A 21,981-nucleotide genomic window follows, 5' to 3' on the forward strand; every position below is an offset into this window, starting at 1 on the left:
AAGCAGAAGAGACATTTTGTACTATTTCATGATTTTCTTCATTAACAAGTCCTGTCTTTACATGCACGTAAGCATTAGAAAGAAACACACCATCACAATTCCATATCCCTTAATATTATTATTAGACCGTCCCCCATAGTGTTGCAGTGACGGTGCTAATCCGCATGGTGGCGCTTATGTTTTAAAGAAAGACTAGTAGTGGTCTGTCATGAGCACAACCCCAAGCGAGCTCATTCAAGAGACAAGATAGTTCATGTCACTTTCTAACATTCGTAATTCCTCGGTCGAGCCACCTCGTGCGCCCTTAATTTACTGTTTTCAAAATAACTTAATTATCGATATAAATTAAGTTATCTGATAACCACCGATAAAGTAGTATACAGTAACTGCCAACTACAGGAATATAAATACAATGTCATTGACGCAGGTCAAAAAGGAGTAATATGTAGTACAAACACAACATCGGAGCGACATTGTTGTAGACTACAGGTACAAATTGCGGTTCCTAAAATAGAAGTGACTCAACAAACCAGACTCTAAAAAATGTGTTAGAATCATCGTAGGACACAGAATACAAACACCCCTGAACCAAAAAGATGCGGTTGCATGAATAACGGGATTTACGCGAAGGCGGAAGTCGACGGTAGAAACCATCTTCTTCCGTTAGTCTATCGATCCAACGCCTCAAACTCCTTGTTCGAGGAGACGCAAGCACCCCGTAACAACAGAGCCACCTACCCATTCCCTCTCTGTCTTACGCACGGGCCGGCCACCGTTAACAAAAGCTAAAACTCTAGCGGACCCTCCAGCCTAACCCCAGGTTTTATTAATCCTGCTATATAACCTTAACCATGGCGGCTAGTGCAAAACGAAAACAAGAGGAGAAACACCTAAAGATGCTGAGAGAAATGACGAGTTTGCCTCCCAACAGAAAGTGCTTTGACTGCGACCAGCGCGGCCCAACCTATGCCAACATGACCGTGGGCTCCTTCGTGTGCACCTCCTGCTCCGGCATCCTGTGAGTATCATGTCGCCGAGTGACCTTAGCTTTAGACATGGCGTACACGATATAACGTTTTTTACGCTTCAGCCACATTTGGCAACCAAAGCTAGTTAGCCTGCTAGCCCTGAGCTAACGCTAGACCGGTATCGAGGACCGTTTTCCGCGGTGAGTTTCGCTGTTTTGACATTTTCTTGTCTTGCTGAGTTGGGCGGGGTACGTTACATCGAGGTGATGCTGGTGTGCAGCACAGTAAGCTGACATTGCAACTACGACTAGATGCTAGCTAACGTTAGCTTCGGATGTCAGCAAATTAACTTATCTGACACAAGCTAGGTCAGATAAGCCAGCTGCCAGCTGCTGCTAACGGTACCAGTTGCTGGCAACGTGTCGGGCGACCACCACCTTTTAACTGAGCTAGCGTTAGTTAATTGAGTATGCTATGGTTTATCTCCCACATACAAAGACGGATGAATAACGTTTTAAATTGTAGCTAACTATTTTTGTTATTATACTCCACAGACCCATACCGACATTTAAAATGATGGTAGACATCTGGGTGTGGGTAAACCACATCATTCTGAGATGCGACGGGTAACGCAGAACCGGTGTTCATGCCATCATCCGTTGTATTTGGTGAGATTTAGAAGTATTCCACTATTCTCTCTCTAAGAAATGCACACTGGCAAATATCAGCAAGACTTTCATTCGTTTTAAAACTGACTGACTCCCAAAAACCTTCTGTGCGAATACACACATAGTATACTTCCTACACCAGTTTAATAACCTAACAGCAGCATCGATGGCTTCAGTGTAGCTGGATGTTTTGACTTTAGATGGCGTTTGCCTGACTTCAAGCTCTGCTGTGCAGTTGTGTAACCAAGCGTCTGTAGTTTGGGATTTGGGATTAGTGAAGCATTCCCTTACTTTTTCCAAAGATAGCCCACATCAATAAAGCTGCGTAAAGTTGCATGTTGAATCGGTTTTGTGTTGTGGATATGTGTGATGCAGGCCACATTTAGAATGAAATATAATGTGGTACAATATAGTATTGACAATTGGTTGCATGGCTATCTAAATGTTTGATCCATTGCACAATAACTGGCAATCATTCCATTTGATAATTAATCATCTTTCAATGGAATCATACCATGATGAAATCGTATATATTGTCATATTGCGATACATAATTCCATCATCTGATAACAAGCCATATGCTTAGTCTCATATACTTTCTCAAAAAAATATTTTGAGGGAATATAATTTGAAGATTGCTGTTTTGTTTCTGTATCACCACCACTCATTTCAAAGCGATTGACAAACTGTACTCCAACTGGCAACCTTCCAGTCACAAGCTTCTCCAACCTTTTCAGCTATGTTACCCAGAATGCAATAGTGCATATACGTAGCTCAGGACAGGGTCATCTCTGCATAATAATGGTAGAGAATAAGTTGTAACGGTCCACATGAAACACAAGTGTTGGTTACAATAAATAGTGTTTATTTCATTGATTCATTGATTTCAAATACCCTAGTCTAGTTAAGCATTTGTCTTAATCTCATCACTCTGTATCTGTGTGCATGTAAAAATGGTCGTCTTACTGTATAGCTTTATTTAGATTTCTCTAATTACACCAATGTTCTTAATACAATTAGGAAATACTCTGCCGTTTTCATTTGTTGAATATTTAATTCACCCAAGAGTTAACAAAATAGGATTACCAGATATATATATATGTGATATATATCGTTATCGAGATATGAAATTACATCGGGATATATTTTTTGGCCGTACTGCCCAAACCTACACTCGTACAGCAAGTGCTAAAAGCTACACAGCCCAGTTTTCCATTGGTACACCAGTCTAACAAGGACTTTTGATCTAGTTCACAAACATAGCATCATAGTTATAGTTTTGGCTCAATCAGTAATTCTGTTCCTCTCTTTCCCATCTTTCTAACACATAGTTTATCTCGGATTGTAAACATGAGTTATCTTTACTTATCATAGCCTTGGGTAGTGATAACATTTGAGGAGAGCAAGATGGCCGTGGGCTATAGCTTGTAAATCAATAAGCTGTTCATCCGTCGGCTCCTTGCACTGGTGTTTCTTAATGCTTTATGGAAATCATCCTGCCGTTCATTACATGTCAATAATGGTTATTCTAATCATTTTGCAGGGCAAAGGGAAAGTATTTGTTGCTCACTGATGACCGTATAGTTTAATTTGTCGGCAGCGGTAGACTACGTCATCGACACACTACTCTGCTCTTTGTCCCACAGACCTTGCCTAGATACAGCCCCCGTGTGACTTGGTTTGTGACCTTAATCTGTACAAACTGTTTTAGCTGAATGTGAAGGTTATTTACTGTAGCATTGAAAAGAATGAGATTCATTTTTATTTTTGCTGATAGGCATAGTTTGCCCTCCATTTGCCTTCACTGGTGGGTCTGCGGGGACTCCACTGAGACTGTCCCATCTGCTCACCCTATGCTTTTAGTTTGTAATGTCAGTTAATTGAGTTTTTGAATAGCTTGAGATTACATTTCCTCCCCTCTCTTTCTCTCTCTCTCTCTCCTGCTGTCTTTTTTTACAAAATTTTTACGAAGACAAAACATGTGTGGAATCTTAGTGGCGGAAATATTTTCAGCAGAAGAGTCTGGGGCTTCAAAGGATTGCCGTCTGCCTGATGTATGCAGGAAGCTCGGTGTGATTGTAGGCTCAGGAAGTGGTGTGTCCCCACCGTGCTGCTGCATCAGCAGCATGCGGTGTTCTGTGTGCCACAGGAAGTGACAGAGGTCACTGTTTGCCTCTCGCTCTTCTTTAATTGTAGAGAGGTAAAGACTTTGTGAGAGAGCGCCGAAGTGTTCACACTCAGTCTTGGTGTAGTGTTGTGGTTACTGTCTTGACTTGACTGAGTTATGTTGCTGATTCAAACTGTCTTTTAAGGTCATTTGATCGGTAGAGACTTTGCTGAGGCAATCGTAGAAGTGATTTATAATTTAAGGAAGTTGTTTCCCCTTTCTCCTTCCATTCGACTTGTGGGCAGTAATATAATTAAAATGTTTATTGGTGATAGCAGGGGTATGGCTAACAACCCCCCCATAGTTGTGGTTGTTTAATGGGTGGAGTTGGAATCTGCTCTGTAAACACATTCCTGATGAAGGTGGAGGCCTTCCCAGGAGGAACAGCACTCACAATGTCTCTTTCTGGAGAATTGCCCGTGGCAGGAAGTAACCCCACTTGGCCTATGTGTTCTTGAGTACGCAGGGCTCCAACTGTGACGTGACAGAGGTGGGCCTGGATAATATTCATCAATGGCAAGTTAGCAGATATAACTTTAACTCAGCGTGTTTGGATTTCCCGTGCCCCTGACATTTGATTTCTTAATCTATTGCAGAGTCTGAAGCCCTGTTGGCTGACAAATTAACAATGGTTTATTTTGGCAAATGCTGATTTGATAGGGAGCTCATGAAAGAATTGGCATTTTCTTTGATCAAATTTATAACAAGGAGGCGTTGAGCCGGTGAAAAATGCCAACAACTGTATGATGTGGTGTTTCCAAACCTCAACTGACAAACCTGACTCATTCTGCCTTTAATTGTGAAAGACGTTCTGTACTTGAAGCTGCAGAGTGAAGGACGATGCATCGCCTCTCCTCTCTCTTCAGACTTGACGTTGCCAGTTTCTCTCACCCTGGAGCCAGTATGCAAATGAGCAGAGTTCTCCCGGCTGAGCTGCTCTGATGAAAAGTAGTGACTAGGTCATAATTATTTGATTGTGCAATATGTGCTACTGTTCTCTGATGCACTATGCTACCAATAGATATGATCTGGGGACTGATGATCAGTGGTTTATTTCATCTTTGTGTTACAGACATTGCTGATGTGGAGCGTATCGTGATGAAAGGTTGTAATGAGACCCTGACTATAGCGTCGCAAATCCTTTTGGACAGTTGGGTAGAGATGCTGTCATCATATTTAGACCTTAAGGGCTATGGAGCTTTCTCCCTGTATGTGACCTTGTTTCATCACCACACTATCTGATCAGTTAGCTACCTCATGGTGCAGCAAAACACATTGAAGCTTTTAGGAAATGTAGTTGCATTGAGCTGTTTTCTGTTAGGTTAGTAGCATTATTTTGGCCGTAGCTTTCGTTTCTGAAAGTTTGACCAGCATGACATAACTGGCACAAGTCGATCAAGTCTTCCCCCTAAAATAGCAGTAGTAGTTCCCATGGTTCTACTTCACGCTAAGGTAGGAACATAAGGGCCGCTCCCGTCATTGTATCCACCTGTTTTCTGTCTTGTAGTTTTGAATGGTAATCCACACGGCTATTGTTTGAAACACCTTGCGGAACAGTCATCTGATTGGTGGATGTGTAAACAATGGGTGGCCGTGAGAACGTGTTCTGTAACGGGGGTAACAACGGTGAATAATTTAGCAGTCTAGTATTTCACTGCCTTTAGGAGCTGACTGCTTTACGTGTAACGTCGTGTTTGTAATTGGGACTCTGTGGATCTTGTTTCCTAGAGCAGTGGTTATTAAAACGGGTGCCCTGGGGTGCTTTGAGATATCAGGAAAGTCTTTTCCTTCTCCTGAGGAATACGGTGCTCAGCAGTTACACTCTGGTCACAGTTAAAACATTCTGCTTTGCATGCTAAATGCTAATTAGCATGCAAACAAAACAGGTGGCGACCTTGAAGCCAGCGCTACATTCGTTTTCACTTACTGCCGGGCTTACTGGAGCTTAATATAAAAGTCTAAAGATGGCTTTTTTTCCTCTCTTACAGTCACCGGGCTTATTTTAATTTGGGCCATTGTGGCATGAGCTGTGACCTTCTCGAGGAAATGAGCGCGGCTTGTGGGCTAATGGGTGTTGCTCCATAATGGAAGCGTCTATATTCGGGGACATCACTCGTTCTTTTACTGCTCTGACAACCGCAGTTCAGTCAGTGACAGATAGGACAGCGGTTCACCCACTTCCTCTGTTCTGTTCCTTTGTCTTTTCTCTGTCGTGCTGTCGTCACACCAGCCAGTTAGCTTGTTGCTAATTCAATAACACCCTCCTGAGAGAGGGGGGGGGGGATCCCGATCCTAATGTCCTAGTGTCCTAATGAGGTCGCCATGTATGTACAGTGTCTTCAAATTAATCTGACCAGTTTCTATTTCTTCACCTACAGACGAGGACTGAATCCACCTCACAGAGTCAAGTCCATCTCAATGACAACCTTCACGCAACTGGAAATAGAGTTCCTACAGAAACATGGCAATGAGGTAGGCATCGCCTCAATCCATCATGCAAGCAAGCAGGACTAGAGATGGCCCCGACCCAGAAACAATCAACATTTAGAAAAAATACATGGCACCTTAATATTATTGTAGCAGTAATTTAGTACCATATGGGCACATTTATTCATATATATATATATATATATATATATATATATATATATATATATATATATATATATATATATATATTACTATTTTATGATTTTTGGGCTCCATACTTAGTTATGTCTAAATTATAAATAACTCCTATTCCTGTTTTGAATTTAATTGTTTTTGAAATACTATACATGTTTTTAACAGCAATGGTTGAGTCAGAGTATTGATGAAAGTAGCTCCTTGCAGTAATAAAACCCTAAAGAAACCTATTCCTACCTGAGGGCCACCGTAGTTCTCCGACATGCTTGGAAAGGGAGGGGTGAGCGGAGGGTCGCGTTGTTGCAACCTCACCACGAGATTAAATCTCTCACACTGTTCCTTTAATTTAACTTTGCCTTTATACAGTGCAGTCAATTTCGATGAGCTATTTTACTCGATTACCAAAACATTTCAAGCATTTTAAGGATACATAATCAGTTTTGAACAGTGAAAACAAAATCAAATGCAGTATTACTGGCCTCGTTCTCTATTTACAAGAATATATATTTAACAGAAATGGCATAAAATGTGATAAATATCGTCATTGCATGGCAGTTTTTGTAATAACACAACAGAATAAATAAATAGATGAAGTTAAATAAATGGTTATAGGTTACAGTCCATATGTTTGTCATTGTCCAATCCATCATAATCTGAGTAGCACCGCATATTTGTATTGCACAGAGGACCGAAAATGCATCATTCACGAGCCATTTCTGGTGAATGGAGTATGAAATAGAGCGATGCCACATGGGAAGCTCAGCCTATTAAAAGCTGTTGCAGACATGCAGGAGACTGAAGGTTGGAGCTGATGCACACGTCCTTCAAGGCTGCTTTATAAACACTACTGGCCTTTTTGTCCTTCCACAGAGAGCACTCGACGCATAACTTTGTATTTTCAGCAGTTGCCGTTTTCAAAATCCTATTGATTAAAAAGAAAAGGTGAGCCTGTACGTGCTGTGAGTTTGTGCACCAAACCCAGCTCAAGAAATATCCGCAGCAGAGGTTTACAACATAAGAGCCACGCTGCCTCTTCAAGCTCTATTGCTTCATCCACAGGGCAGCAGCCGACACTGAGTGCACACACGCATGAAGCCTATAAATCTCTCTCTACAGGATTAGGCAAATACTTTAGGAATGCTATCCAAGGCCAGGGAGAGGTGAGACTTGGACTGATTTCACCATTATCAAGTATTCTTTCCAGACATGGGGCCAACTCATGTTTGCCTTTATTTCAAACACGTGGAAGACGTCCGTCTGTGCGGTGCACATGAACGGACAGTCGTCTGCAGTAGACCTGGTCTAATTTGCACATGGTTACAGTTTCTATAAATCAGTGAATGCTCTCTTTAACTTGGCTTAAAGGTGATTGACCATATAACTTTGTTTGCCCGTGGCTTATCTTTCGTTTGCTCCTACTTCACTTCAGCTTAACCATTTTGAATGGCTAATTATTAAAGGTTGACGTTTTTACGACAAATGTTCCACCTAAAACCCCATGTCCCGTTCCCCCGTGTGTTCCAGGTATGTAAACGGATGTGGCTCAGCCTTTATGACGACAGAACCACCTCAATACCAGACTTCAGAGAACCACAGAAGGTCAAGGAGTTCCTTCAAGATAAATATGAGAAGAAGAGATGGTAAGTCAGTTTTACAAGCTGGCAGTGCCAGATATAAACTATCCTCTGCCAATGTGCGCTGCACAGACACTTTTCTTCGTGTTGTTCTCCTCTCTGGCTTGTAAAAGCCTCACAGGCGGCTCATCGCAGTTAGTCTCGGGCAAGCCACCGCGCACCCTTCTTTAATACGTGTTGTATTGATACTTGCAGATTAGGGTTTAGTTATAAAAAGTAAATGTTTATTGAGTGAGACTGTTGGTTTATGCCGTTAGACTGTTGCCACATGAAACTGAGATGCATCATTTCAGTTTGCAAGTACTCAGTCAACTATTAGATTATTACAACTGTTAGTTTAGATGGCAGTACTTCTGTCATCAGCTTTAATAACTCTTTGAAGTCAGATCAAAGGGAGGTGAGCTTGTGTCGACGTGCCTACACTCGCTGCAGATGGGCGTTTCCTCTCACGTAGGCCATCATGTAACACGTGGCCTGGCTGCTAGCTGTGAAAAGCATTGTACCCAAATAAACACTTTCTGTTATCACATTTGGATTGGCAAAATGCTTGTTTTGCCAAAAGGCTGTGATACCATTATTTTGATAATGTCACATTGTTTTAACTGTAATCATATTAGCATGTAATGCATGTAATGTGTTTCCTAGGTACGTACCTCCTGAGCAGGCCAAAGTAGTTGCCTCCGTCCATGCTTCCATCTCCGGCTCCTCGAACAGCAGCACCAGCAGCACCCCGGAGGTTAGACCACTGAAATCCCTGCTGGGGGAGTCGGCCCCCTCCCTCCACCTCAACAAGAACACCCCACCGAACCAGGTGAGAGTTATGTGATGCATATGCATATGAGGAAGTTGTTTGCTCATCCATGAAGGACTGGCAATGTTTAACGAAGTACTTACGAAAACAACTTTGATCATTGACATTTTGAATCCATGTTTGTTTTGTTATCAATGAGCAAATATACTCACTGGGAGAGATTTCATGCTTTTATATGAACGAAGACACTTTGAAGACATAGACATAGACAAATACTCTGCCTCTTAAATGGTTTATTCCTTGTCTTCCTTAGTCTTCATGTTGTTCAAGGACTCATACACTTAGTGCATAGTGATCAGCACATAACTGCAGTTTAATTTTTTAAATATCCATCTGTTGTGTCCACCAGTCTCCAGTGGTGAGCCGTGGACAAACCCATCAGCAGCAGTTCCATGACAAAAGGTTCGACCTCCTCAGTGACTTGGGTGGAGACATCTTCGCTGCCCCGCCCAACATCAACGCAGGCGCCAGCTCCAGTTTTGCTAACTTTGCACATTTCAACAGCCACACAAGTAAGGAACAGACAACTAATTGATTGATTGAATAACTCAAGGCAATAAGTGGATGCAGGGTGGGATTGACACATTTCAGATGAACCTAATTTAAATGTATGTGTATGTTTGCCTATTTCTGTGTGACAAAACGTGAACTCTAGACTTCAGATAATGTTGCTCATGTTAAATGCTGATGATTGATGTTGCATTCTAATCATCACCTCTTATAAAACCGAGGCGGAATATGTGAAATGTCAGCAGCCATACATATAATAATAATAATGATAATAAAAAGCATATTCAATTGTACAGCATCATATCATACAAAGCATTTCAGAGTGATTTGCATAAAAACAAAACGGCGACAAAAAGCAGCAAAAATAAACATAGACATCCATAAATGTACATAGAATCCATACGCACATACAACAAGCATACTGTACAGATATGATGTGTTCATTTAAGGAAATGCTTGAGTGAGAATGAAGGTATTCAGTTTGGATTTACAAGAACGGTGTTGGATCTGAGATCAGCCCGCAAACCGTTCCATTCTTCAGGTGCATAAATACTGAAAGCCATCTCACCTGATTTAGAAAGTGCTTAGGCCACAAAGAGGAGATTTCCTCTTTGACCGGAGAGATCAGCTGGGGTTATAAACTGACAGCATGTCTGACATGTACTGTGGAGCCAGACCAGCTGGTGCTTTGTAAACCAAAAGGAGGATTTTGAATTGTATTCTGAAGGCAACCGGTAACCCAGAAAGGCTTTGAGGTTACACGGTCTGATCGCTTTGTCCTGGTTAGAACTCGTGCCGCTGAGTTGTGGTCGTGGACACTTTGAAACTCGTATTTCCGCTTTGTCCGCTGTAGGCGACTACTTTGCAGGGACAGCAGCTGTCTGCTGCCTTCAGCTAGCGACTGAGAAGCATCTAGAATTCAGCCAGCGCCAACCTGCTGTGGGAGGCTGCGCTAGCAGAATTGAAGCGAACTGGTAGCTGCTTACTAAAGGTCCATCTCCACTGGAGCTCTCCTCTCTCTCCTGTCTAATGGGAGAACAACAGACTATCTTTCTGGCGTTTTAAATCCGCGTTGCATTTTATTGTCACGTGACGCCACTCTCATGATTATCTCTCATATTTAGCACTCAATCCATTGTGTTTGTGTTGTAGTCTGTCATCCATGCCTTTTGTCATTACATGTATGAATCCATTCTATTATCTCATCCATTGTTTTCCTCTCATTGTTTTTTTTTTGTTCCACCTGTCTGTCCTCGTCCTGACACCACCTCAGCAGCACAGAATGCCAACGCAAACGCAGACTTTGCTAATTTTGATGCATTTGGGAGCACCTCTGGGTCGACAGGTGGTTTCCCCTCCGCCCCCCAAGCCCCATTCCACCCCTCAAATACAGGTAGAGCACGTTCCCTTCACAAGTGGCACACATCCAAATCACATTGCTTTATGTGCACACAACTATTGACAATGTACGTATAACACACAAAGTAATAAATAGGAATAAGTAGCAAGAGATTGCAAGTGTGGAAGACAACTGTACACCAGATGGTCACTGTACTCTTCAAGTAGACCAAATAAAGTTTCATGACCGAGAATAGAAGCAAAAGTTTCCATTTATAAATTCCTTCCAGGCAAATAAAAAAAACAATACATTTTTCTGTGTTCTCAAACAGAAGCTGTCCTTGGCTGCAGCTGAACACATGACCTTATGTTAACATGGTATGTGCCACAGGCCATCATTTCAGCGATAATGGAGCACGAGGCATTTTGCACGCCATTGCAGACTCATTAGAAACATTTACTCTCAGCGCCACATGTAGCATATCTCTATTTTTGAAAGCTCGTTTTACATTGATAACTGTTTGGGTTCATACAGGTTACCAACTGTGAGAAATCAGAGGCAAAGTGATGATTGTACACGAGAGCAGTGAACACTTCCTACACTTTAAAAGTGAGTGTTAGGTGATTGGACGAATATATCTCTTGAATATGCACATTATTTTCATTTTTATGAGATAAAATCATCATCATAAAACATGTAAAGATCACTGTGCACTCAATAGGCAGAGGATTAAAGTAATATACATGTTACTGCTCTAGTACCGTGTCCTTGGGACATGGGAATATTATAGGATTTACATATTATATATTGGGGCCTGAACATTAGCATTAATATAGGCTGCTGTGGTTTTGCACAGTGTAATTTAGTTGAATCTATGCTTGGCTCCTAAGGCTTGCGTTTTAATCACGTATGTTGTGTTCTTAAAATATATTCTACCACATACTGTTGTCCTTGTCTTACCTGTGTTTGTCATTGTGGTCTAATGTTTCTCTTCTCTCTCGCATACATACAAAAAAAGTGACTGTTCCTCAAACACACACCCCTCCTTAGCCTCAGGACAATGTTGAGTGCTATAGTGCCCTCTGCTGGTGTACATTGATAACTTCCTCTGTGAGAAGCTGGACAGTGATCTTTTTAGTATGCCTATTGCTTGATGGATAAAGCTCCCATCACTAGTGGCTCTGTGAGATAATCCCTCTCTCACAGACACTGATTCACTCTGCTATCTGGCCTAAACTGTCCGTTCTGTTTCATGTCTGTCTTTCACCCTTTTGCTTCAGCAGCACTTGATTTGCTTTGACTTCACGCTCTTCACTTTTTATCTCTGGTTTAGTTGACACCGTTGCTTTTGTTTCTCCGCCCTGTCTTCCATTGCTCATTGCCCCATTTCCTCCCTCCCTCTTTGATTTTTGGCTGCCAGCGTTCACTGCTCTTTCATCCAGCCGCAGTATTGGTGAGTTTGCCACTGGTCTGCCTCTTCAGGTTGCACACAGTAAGTCTCTCGCTCGCTCTTGCTCTCGCTCTCTCTCGCCCTCTTAACAGCTTTCCACCCTTTTTCACCATCTAATATAGCCACTCTGTTCCTTCTCTCTCTGGATGTGATGTATGTCTCACTGTAGCTCTTTTTGTGTTTGGAACTCTGAATCACTGGTTGAAAACAGTGATACAAGGCTTTGATTGTTGCTGACATTGTGAACCACTGTGGGGTTTAGACCAAATTAAAGCACACGACAAAGTAACGCTGCAAAAGAGAAGAGACACGATAACAACAGGATAGAACACAATAATAATGTTCCCTTGATGACTATAATGATGAGTAACTTAGTACATTTTCAGTATGTAAGAAATAATGCATGAAGAAAAATGAAACCCAATGATTCCTTCATGAGGAGTTTCTTCAAAAAAGGGATTTTGGGTTTAAGTGTTCGCCTAAATACCAGGTGTGCCCGGTATTCTGAAGCCGTACAATGTTATGTAGACAACTTCAGTTCTTCAGAACCACTGTTCAGAGAAAGTTTATAACTGCTAATGGCGTTCTTATTCTAAAAAACAGATATAAAAACCTTCTCTCAGCATGTGTTTTTTAGATGCATGTGAGGTTGTACCTGTCCCTTTGCTAAAGGTAGTTAAACAAACATTCCACAGAATGCAATAAAACCACTGGTTGAGAATGAACTGGTGTGATGGCTCAACATTGCCGTCCCTCCCCTTCAGGATCACAATAATAACCGCTCTTGATTTTCATCTGCAAGCCTTCGTAGATCCCTTTTTTAAAAGGGGGGGAAGTACATTGAATACCATTGTTGTCAAACATAAACATACAGTGTGAATCAAATGACACACAGGTATGTAGAGCGGTACAATCCTAAGCCATTCTTGAATAGGCTTCTGTGTTTTTTGCTCTTAAAAAGCAATGACTACCGTGTTATTGTTGTTTGGTAACAATCTTGGATGTGGTTGAAAGTGATGGCGTTCTCAATACCGAGCCCAGTAATGCCGACAGGGTGGTGGGCAGACCAAAGGTCGTTTACCTTTAAGTTGTTTTCCATGCCTCTGTTTACACGTTTTGGGCTGGTTTTTATCTGTGACTCCCTTTGTTCACAGTATGGTGCTGAGCTCAGATGTAACCGAGACACTCAACAAAGAGACTGTTTTGCTGTTCTGTGCCTCAAAAAATGTTCCTTAGGTTCACAGGCTAATGCAGAACCAGCATAGTGCAGTGTTGCAGAGGCCATGTTTTTAGATGTGTTGCTACCCACCCTATAGATGATGAAGGTAACCCAGCCCGGCTTCACCCTCCATGCTGATCCCGTCTCCCGCTCCGCCCTGTTAATGCTGTCACTCACAACCAGCAGTCGAGACCCCCTTTTGACTTGTAATCTCTCTCTTTCATGCAGGTAGCGCCTCAGGTGGACTAGCAAATGCCAACTTTGCAAATTTTGACAACTGCCCCAAATCGTGTAGCGCTGACTTTGGATCCTTCAGTTGCTCCTCCCAGAGTAACTCCACAGGAGCCGGTAGAGATGCTGTACAGAGTACTAGCCTCCCTGCCGATAGATACGCAGCCCTGGCTGACCTGGATAACGGGTTTAGTTCTGCCAAAACAGAGCAAGGTAAACGTCCCCTGCCTAGCCTGTTTCATAGGTCCTCATTGTAGGGATAGAGGTTAACCAAAAAAAACACAACTAACAACATGAAACCAGGCGCATAGCTTTAAGTCCCTATGAGTCTTCTTCCCAGTGCAGGGACAGACATAGTCTCTCTCAAAACGGCTACAAAATCAATCAGCCCCAACATTGGATTTTTAATCACTTACTTTTTGGCTTAGCTGAGGCTTGGGTGTATTTTTTTTTCTTTTTTTTTTTATGGCTTCTCTCCCCCCCCCAATCAGCCTGCTGGCCTCAGTACTGCTGAGCCAGCCTGTGTAAAGACAACAGGCCTCTGCAAATGATGGAAATCCCTTCTTGCTGTGAAGAATGCCATTTGTATTGGTTTCATTTCACTTGGTCAGAATTCTGGCACTCGGGTGTCTGTGAATTATACTGGTTTTAGTTTACAAACTGTATGTATGTGCTAACATTTATGTATTCCCCGTTGTTTTTAATAGGTTGAATATGGCAGATATCTCCGGAAATTTCAGTTTTCCTCCTCGATGAGTTGAGTTGGATTGAACCCGACTCTGCTGTCCTGTGCTCTTTATTCCAGGAGGTGGGATTCCTGTTGGGGTGAGCTCAGCCGCGGCGGCAGGAGTATCTGGTTTTCCTCAGAAGCAGTCAGCAATGTCAGCAGGGGGGGACCGCTATGCTGCTCTCGCTGAGCTTGATACTGTCTTTGGCCCCTCGGTCCCTGCCACCAGTGTTTACAACCCCACCAGCACCTCACAAGGGTGAGACACTAAACACACACACACACACAGTAAGCCCCCTGCTATAGTGGGAACCAAACACCTAAATCTACAAAATACAGTTTTTAAAATAAAATAATTGATGAATGTATGTTCATGTCGGTGCATCTAATTGAAGACATTCATTTTTTTCAGAATACATGATCAACTATCTGGCAACTTCACTAACAAACTCTTTTATCCAAAGCAACCTACAAACATACAGTGAGCACACTCCCAGCACACAGGATTGTTTTTGGTCTTCTCTTTGTGCTTCCACGATGATCTTATGTGTTGACCGTGTTCCACTGCAGGGGTATGTTTGGCCCAGAGACTGGGATGTCAACCGCACACGCACAGCAGGCGCTGCCTGGCATGGCTCAAGGTTTTGGTGGTGAGTGAACCTACAGGGTTGTTTGTGCTAATTGTTCTCCCAAATGTAAATCCGTAATGATTTATAAAGTCAGAAGTAATCTTTAAACCACGGGGTAGTCCCAGGGTGAGCTACAGTGTAAATAGAGTGTGTAAATGGAGTGTTTTGGATTTTTGTATTCTTCTGGGAGGACTTGAGATGTCAAGACCAGGTTGCAGATGTGATCGGTGAGGGTGGATCACTAATCAGTAAAAAATCATCATGGTATTTCATACACGTTGTGTTTGAAAAGATGTAGACTGTATGTGCTCTAAAATTACAACAGTTTTCCCCCCAAATGTCACCATCTTACTGCCATGAGTTTTGTTGAAAAGATCACCAACTGGGCGTCATTTGTGTGGGAGCGGCATGAACATGTTTATTGAGGCATCCTCCGTGGATCAATGCTTGTGTTTTTAATATGTTGAGGTTGTGCACTTTATTGCTCTGTTTCACACTTGTTTGGTGACTTGATGCCTCTCTCTCCCAACAGCTCAGTCAACTAATCCGTTTGTAGCTGCGCCACCAACGGCTCCCACCAACCCGTTCCAGAGCAACGGCAGAGCAGCTAATATGGCGGCAGCGGCTGCAGCAGCAGCAGCAGGTGTGTGTGTGTGTGTGTGTGTGTCTGGGCAGTGTACTATATGTGCTACACATACACAATCAACATATTCAGTTAATGCAGTAGTATTATGGTTTCCACAACATTTTCCTTTTAACAGTAAGAAAGAGGCGTACACGCTTTTTTAAAGACGCATTAAAAAAATGGGAGTGCACCGTAATAATCTAGACTTTCATTAGCTTGGCACTGTCATAAAATGGTTTGTTCAATGAATAAACCCAGGAAACTTTACTGTGACTCATGTCGTTGACATCGGTCGGAGCATTTCTACCAGATGTCTGATTGCTCAGTTTGATTCCACTTGCTACACTGTGGGGATGCTGTGCTCCTGTCTGGGGATCAGAGGACACTGGGGCTTTACTGCTAGTGTTACAGCCTCATGTCTGACTCTCGCTCAAACCTTTTTCTGAAGGCTTGTCTGGAGACAACCGTAATCTGCATGTGTTTCAACTGTACAAACACGTGCACCTTGAGATTCTGAAAATCACTCATTTAAGTTTACTTTAAATATATTGCTTTCTAACAAACTGCTGATATTATTAACATCTTAGTATTTGTATGATTGTGTTTTCTGCTGATGTGTGCCAGCTCCTGTGTAATGTCACACTTTATAGGCAAGTCTTACGTGCTGTGAAATCATAATTCTTTGAATAAATGGAAGTAATAGGTGCAAACCATTTATTTCATCCCTGTTATTTATTGTTGTATGCCTGTAGATGTCCAGGCTTGTTTAACCAGTGCCTGTCCTGCTGTGTTGCAGCATCATTTGGCACGGGCTCCATGAGTATGCCAGCTGGATTTGGGAATGCTGCAGCCTTCAACCTCCCCACCAGCTTTAGTGGAACGTTCCAGCAACCCTTTCCTGGCCAGGCTCCCTTCCCTCAGCCTCCTGCATACCCCCAGCAACCCAACGGTGTGTGTGTCTTACTGTAGATCGTCTGCATCAATAATGCTCAAATTCAAGCTTGCACGTGCATCTGACTGAATGATTGTCGCATCACTGCACTTACATCCCTTAAAAATGTCTGTTTGGAGTCGTGCCATTCTATTCAATGAGGTTTGCTCACCTGAACCCAAGTGAGTTGTCTTCTAAATGACGATGAACATTTCTTTCAGGTGGAGGATTTGCAGTCTTTGGTCAGCCCAAGCCTGTTGTGACTCCTTTCGGGCAGCAGATGGCTGGACCTATGCTCTCGAGCAACCCTTTCCTGGTTAGTGAGATACAGAAGAATGAAGGGACTTCGGTCCTATGAGCAAAGACTATTGTTGATCGAGAATAAACTTTCATTTTTAGTTCATCATTGATTTTATATTGATGGATAGTGGATTGATTTTGACCCTCCTCTCAATGCTAAGTAGTAATAAGTATGATTTCTGATGCGTTGGTGTATCTCCTCTTCCTTGTAGGGTGCGGGTCCGTCTGCACAATATCCAGCAGGAGGCTCTTCAACGAATCCCTTCTTATAGCGATCCGTCCAATCCGCTCCACTACAGGGTCAACAACTGGCGCGCTTGCACTTATTGCACTGTATGTTTCACAAGTAGCTTTAAACACGATGTTTGTAAGGATTTGTATTTTGTATCGCAGTTCGTCACAAATGGAACAATACGACAAGACGGTCATGCTGACGCTATCATTGGCTACAAATCAAAGTGATGGTATGTGCAGAGGGAGAGGCCGCTCCCCTCGTCTCTATTTAACCTGTGAACTGGCCTGGCCTCTACTGAACCACAATGTATAATCAAACTGGCTGAAAACGAAGTTATTGCGTACACTATATCCCATTCATCATGCTGCAATTCTGTACATATTCATTTTTCTTTTTGGAAATTAGCGCTTTGTACATATCAGTATTTGTATCTTACACATAAGATTTGTTGAGACAGAACTGTTGCTTGGATAAGTTAATTGGTACCGCCACTTACTGTATTTGTGAAGAACCAAACTGTTTGTGTGTGCAGGTTCCTTTTTAGGTTAACTATTCTCACTGATGAAAAAAAAACAATGTCCCGTGTCCTGCTGACAGACGCCCAGGTCACACCGCTCCTGAACTACAGTCAGTCCATTAGTGAAGAAAAGGAATGGCTAATGAGGTGAAAACCACTTGCATTGGGTATTAGAGGATTTTAAGTTAATGTGTAAATTTATACAGTATATATAAATATATATAAAAATGAATTTTAAGTAAGAAGAAATGACCAAACCATTCATTTATATTGATGTATGGAAAATCTTGTATATTTGTTTTGTATACATATAAAGAAAAAAAAGATTTATATTCATGGTGTTGCAGTCAGTAATTTGAAGCGTTTGTGCTTTTATATCGGCGTGTGTTCACAGTTGTGGAAGTTTTAGTCTGTTCCACAGCGAGGAGGCCAGAGCACGTGTCCCGCTGCTGTTTACAGTGGACACGCTGCAATAATAAATCTACCAAAACCAGTTTATAATTAAAAGGAATTTAATTCCACATTGCAGTACATTGCTCCTATTAAATATTACAATATTAACCCACTTTGGAAAAAACTATCTCTGGTCCCAGGACACAGCCGTCCCAGGCTAAAAGAGGCAGAAAAACACTTTCTAGATCCCGCCCTCATATCCGTTGGAAACTCCTCCCCTTCCGTTTATCCCAATTCCTATTGGCTAACTTCCAGGAGCGTATTCGCCTGTCTGCCTTTCTGTCCCTGAGTTTACTAACACATTCAATGACTGTCAGTTATTGTTTAATCCCTCTATGATAAACATTCCATATAATAGATAAGACTTTGCAACTTTGGCAAAAGCTTCATGTCTCAAATTCTCCATCCAGCTACTAATCCTAAAACACTTTCTGCTTATCTTAATTATGCATTTCCAAAACACTTATGATTATGACTAATTATGAATTCTTAAATATGAATCATTGAACACTTTTATTATAGCTACTAAACACACAGTTCTATGCTCAAATTTCTTACACAGTGGAGACCAAAAGTGATCATCTCAGCTGGCAGTCGTGTTTAGAATCTGTGTTCCTCAGAGTCTGGAGGTTCTTGTTTGACCGGAGGGGCGGACTCGTGGGACTTGTTGCTTCTCTGCATTCTCCAAATGGTAAACAGTCCCCGAAGTGAAAAAACAACCGCTATGAGTGAGAAGTAGCTGGCGTATATGATGAACTGCAAAAACAAAAGCGTTTGTAACGGTGATGAGTGGACATACAAACAGTTCTGCGACATTTACAGAAGACCCGAATGACATTTTCTGATCAGACTCCTCACCTGAGGAATGATGCAGAGGCCCAGTCCTCCACTGTCGACCACAACAGAAGTGATGATCGTCTGTAGAGCCAAGGCACCAAAGTTGTTTGCGCCGAAGACCAGGGCATATCTTTCCATTGACAGGTCAGCCGCAATCTGGTACCTAATAATAAGTATTGTTTATTTAAATGCACTTTTCCCCTGCGCTTCCTTCAATAAAATTGGTCAGAATAATGGTGAAACAACCCCTTTCTTACATGGCTATTGTTATCAGCAGCATGTACAGGCACTTGAAAATGACATAACCACTGTAGCAGACCCAGATGTTGCCGGTGAAGGTCATGAGGAAGAGTGCTGCTGCCCCAAGTCCAGAGAAACCACCCAGGGCCAGCTCTCCCCACTGGTCCCATCTCACCTCAGTGAAGCCTATACCGTACGCTGTTGCTGCACCTGCGAACACATTGATTTTGGATTATTGTAGTCGAGATGACGATTGAACGAGCACCGATAATATAGGTTCGATATTTATCACCAAAAGCTGTCGACTCATTTCCGTTTTATAATCAAATCTATACTTTGAACATGGTGTAATAGAAGAGTTTCCTTTCGTAGGCCGTATTCTGTACTGGAAACCTTAAATGACTGTATTTTTGCTTACCCAACAGGTTGGACACTGCCTCCACGCCTCCATTGTAGATGCTGAAGTTCTGAGAAGGCTGCACATGCTCCCACAGCACCTGCAGGGTGCATTGCAATGATCCTTTAGGTGATTGGAAGGTATTTAATACCCAAGTTGAAGAGATCACTTGATATGTGCAAACAAAGCAGGTGTGTGGCTTTTTCATTGAAACCTTTTTGTTAATGATGTCTTCACAACTGACCTGAACGTAGTTGACAGTCTGGTTATAGCCGCAGGTGGCCATTGCCCACCACACTGACCAGTAGAGCAGCTGTCGGGAGGAATAGCACTGGAGGAAGTCCCTCCACAGCTGGAGGAGGACTTGGCTGCAGCTCTCTGCGCCAACTGACTCCTCAAGGGCCTCAGCCTTGGGCCCTTCCTCATCCGGTCCTGGTGTTGCTTCATCCTCTGTTTCCTCTTTCTCCACCTTCTCGTCTCTCATTTTTTCCAGTGATACTTTTGCTCTGCTTGTGTGTTCTGTTGCATCCCCAGTCCCATACACGTGCCTCTTTGTTCCCCCCGTTGCTATTTTCTGCCCAGTATGTCTGCGGTGAAAGAACATGCTCTGCCGTGGCATTGGCAGGAGGCAGGACACGAGAAGAGCGACGGCAGTGAGGACCAGAGTGAGCATCAAGATGTTGTTAAATGACATGAGTTCGAAGCTGACGAGCAGCTGGCCCAGCACAGAGCCCACTGTGTACCCCAGGAGCTGGACACTGCGGCTGTAAGAGGTGGCCTTCCGATACCTCTTCAGATCCACAACACTGTTAAAAAAAGCAAATTCTAAATGTCATGTCTGTCCCAACAATGTGGCATTCAAACCCGTGACAGTGCTACAATATGTGACCTGTAGATGTAGGAGAAGTAGGCCACCTCGCTGGCTGTCACCACCCCGTAGAAGAACTGCATGGCCTGCATGGCTGGTACGCTTTTCAGCCAGAGTAGCATCGCTGTGGTGATGAAGAGGGTGACACACTGGAACACCACCACAGGCTTGTAACGCAGCCAGTCAGTCAGCAGGAACACCGGCACCAGCACAGATAGGTACGAGTACGTCCACACCGGGAAAATTTGATTGTTTACCTGACGAGGAAAAACCAACAGATAAAGAGCTTTTCCATGAGAGACAGGATCTGTCTTTCCTCAGAGCAATAAGCAATAAAACAAAGGTTTTATAATCTTGATTGGATTTTTACCACTCAAGTCAGAAAGATAGTATTTATGTCCTTAGTGTAATTCACCAACTTGGTTATTTTGTAATCATTAAACATGCAAATGGAGTTTCTTCAAGCACCAAAAGGTCAGTAAATTAAGCATTTTAGGTTTGGGTGTCAAAGCCTCAAAGCCGACCAGGCAAACTGAAATATACTTACTCAGCACACGATTACTCTGTTGACTGTCTGATTTACATGATTGTATATTTCTGATTCATGAATTGCTAAAGTAACTTACTCATTTGTGTTATTACCTGTTCTGTTGTCAGATTCTTGTCTGGTCCTGTCAAATACAGGATAAGGAACGGCTCCAGGGGTTTAACTGTGCTGAAGAATCCGTAAATGCACAGCAGAGTAGTGGGATACCTCCAGTCTGTCCTCCACCTCCTCACTGCCTCCATCTTCTGCCGGTCTTCGTCTCAGGTGTGTATGTTCCTCTGCGTGCTACGCTTCCCGTCTTGCCTTGTCGACGGAAACCCTGGTGGTTGTCTCAGTATTGAGCTTGTTTTGTCAATCAACAACCCGGTCAAAGAGCAACACAACCTTGATTAAGTTCCAGCTCAAGCCGAGAAACACGTGTCACAACTCAAACAGGAAACCAGACAATTCTCCGGACCTGAACTTTAATGCACTACTATGTACTTATCGGTGATAATTGCAGCTTTATTGAGCTGTCTGGCTTACTCAGTAGATCCTTGTAGAGACAACTAATTGTAAAGGTAATATCAAAAATACCCATGGGGTCATTTCGCAACTAAAGACACCAATTTGGAGGCTATTACACGCTCAGTTTGACACTCATTAAAGAACTGTTATTCTGTTAAAGTACAGGCTTAATATAAGGCTTCATCAAGGTTCAGTATTATTAAGCCTGGACCCCACTCGAGACCCCCTGTGGTAAATATGAGTACATTTTTCACACCAAATTTATCCCCAGAGAAGGTAGGATAGCAGTTATAAAATGTATGTTTGCACTGAATAAGTCTTTTTGTTTTCTTGTTGTTTGTGTATCGTTAGCCTTTTGGAGAACCAAGGCTATGAAGGTGTTAAATGGACTGCATTCATAAAGCGCTTTTGTAATCTTAGCGACCACTCATAGACATTGTGACATAGAGACAAGGATCGCACCACCAACCTCCTGATTGGTGATCGACCGCTTTGTGCTCAAAGCACACGTGCCCCCCCCCCCCCCCCCCCCCCATTTGAAATAGT

General features: G+C 42.6%; 2 protein-coding genes across 5 annotated transcripts; one reads left to right on the plus strand and one right to left on the minus strand.

Annotated features, from left to right (window-relative positions):
- The first annotated feature begins 733 nt into the window (after nucleotides 1-733).
- On the plus strand, nucleotides 734-17,839 carry agfg1a (ArfGAP with FG repeats 1a). Of its 4 annotated transcripts, none has more exons than XM_079272696.1 (13): nucleotides 734-1,018; nucleotides 6,182-6,275; nucleotides 7,953-8,068; nucleotides 8,708-8,873; nucleotides 9,223-9,385; nucleotides 10,657-10,776; nucleotides 14,428-14,608; nucleotides 14,762-14,830; nucleotides 14,920-14,999; nucleotides 15,511-15,621; nucleotides 16,400-16,552; nucleotides 16,756-16,850; nucleotides 17,047-17,839. In XM_079272696.1, the coding sequence occupies exons 1-13, from the start codon at nucleotides 852-854 to the stop codon at nucleotides 17,104-17,106; spliced, it is 1,575 nt and encodes a 524-aa protein (XP_079128822.1). In that variant the 5' UTR covers nucleotides 734-851; the 3' UTR covers nucleotides 17,107-17,839. The 4 variants fall into 4 exon arrangements, with proteins under 4 accessions (XP_079128822.1, XP_079128823.1, XP_079128824.1 ...); XM_079272697.1 differs by having other exon boundaries at nucleotides 10,660-10,776; XM_079272698.1 differs by lacking the exon at nucleotides 14,762-14,830.
- An 800-nt stretch (nucleotides 17,840-18,639) lies between these two features.
- Nucleotides 18,640-21,170, minus strand: slc19a3a (solute carrier family 19 member 3a; the record flags this gene model as incomplete). Its single annotated transcript, XM_079271193.1, has 7 exons — nucleotides 18,640-18,795; nucleotides 18,898-19,039; nucleotides 19,134-19,326; nucleotides 19,535-19,613; nucleotides 19,758-20,319; nucleotides 20,403-20,638; nucleotides 21,024-21,170. The coding sequence occupies 7 exons, from the start codon at nucleotides 21,168-21,170 to the stop codon at nucleotides 18,640-18,642; spliced, it is 1,515 nt and encodes a 504-aa protein (XP_079127319.1).
- Between the last annotated feature and the right edge of the window lie 811 nt (nucleotides 21,171-21,981).

This window comes from Melanostigma gelatinosum (genome assembly GCF_949748355.1).
Source record: "Melanostigma gelatinosum genome assembly, chromosome: 7".
Classification (NCBI taxonomy): Eukaryota; Metazoa; Chordata; class Actinopteri; order Perciformes; family Zoarcidae; genus Melanostigma; species Melanostigma gelatinosum.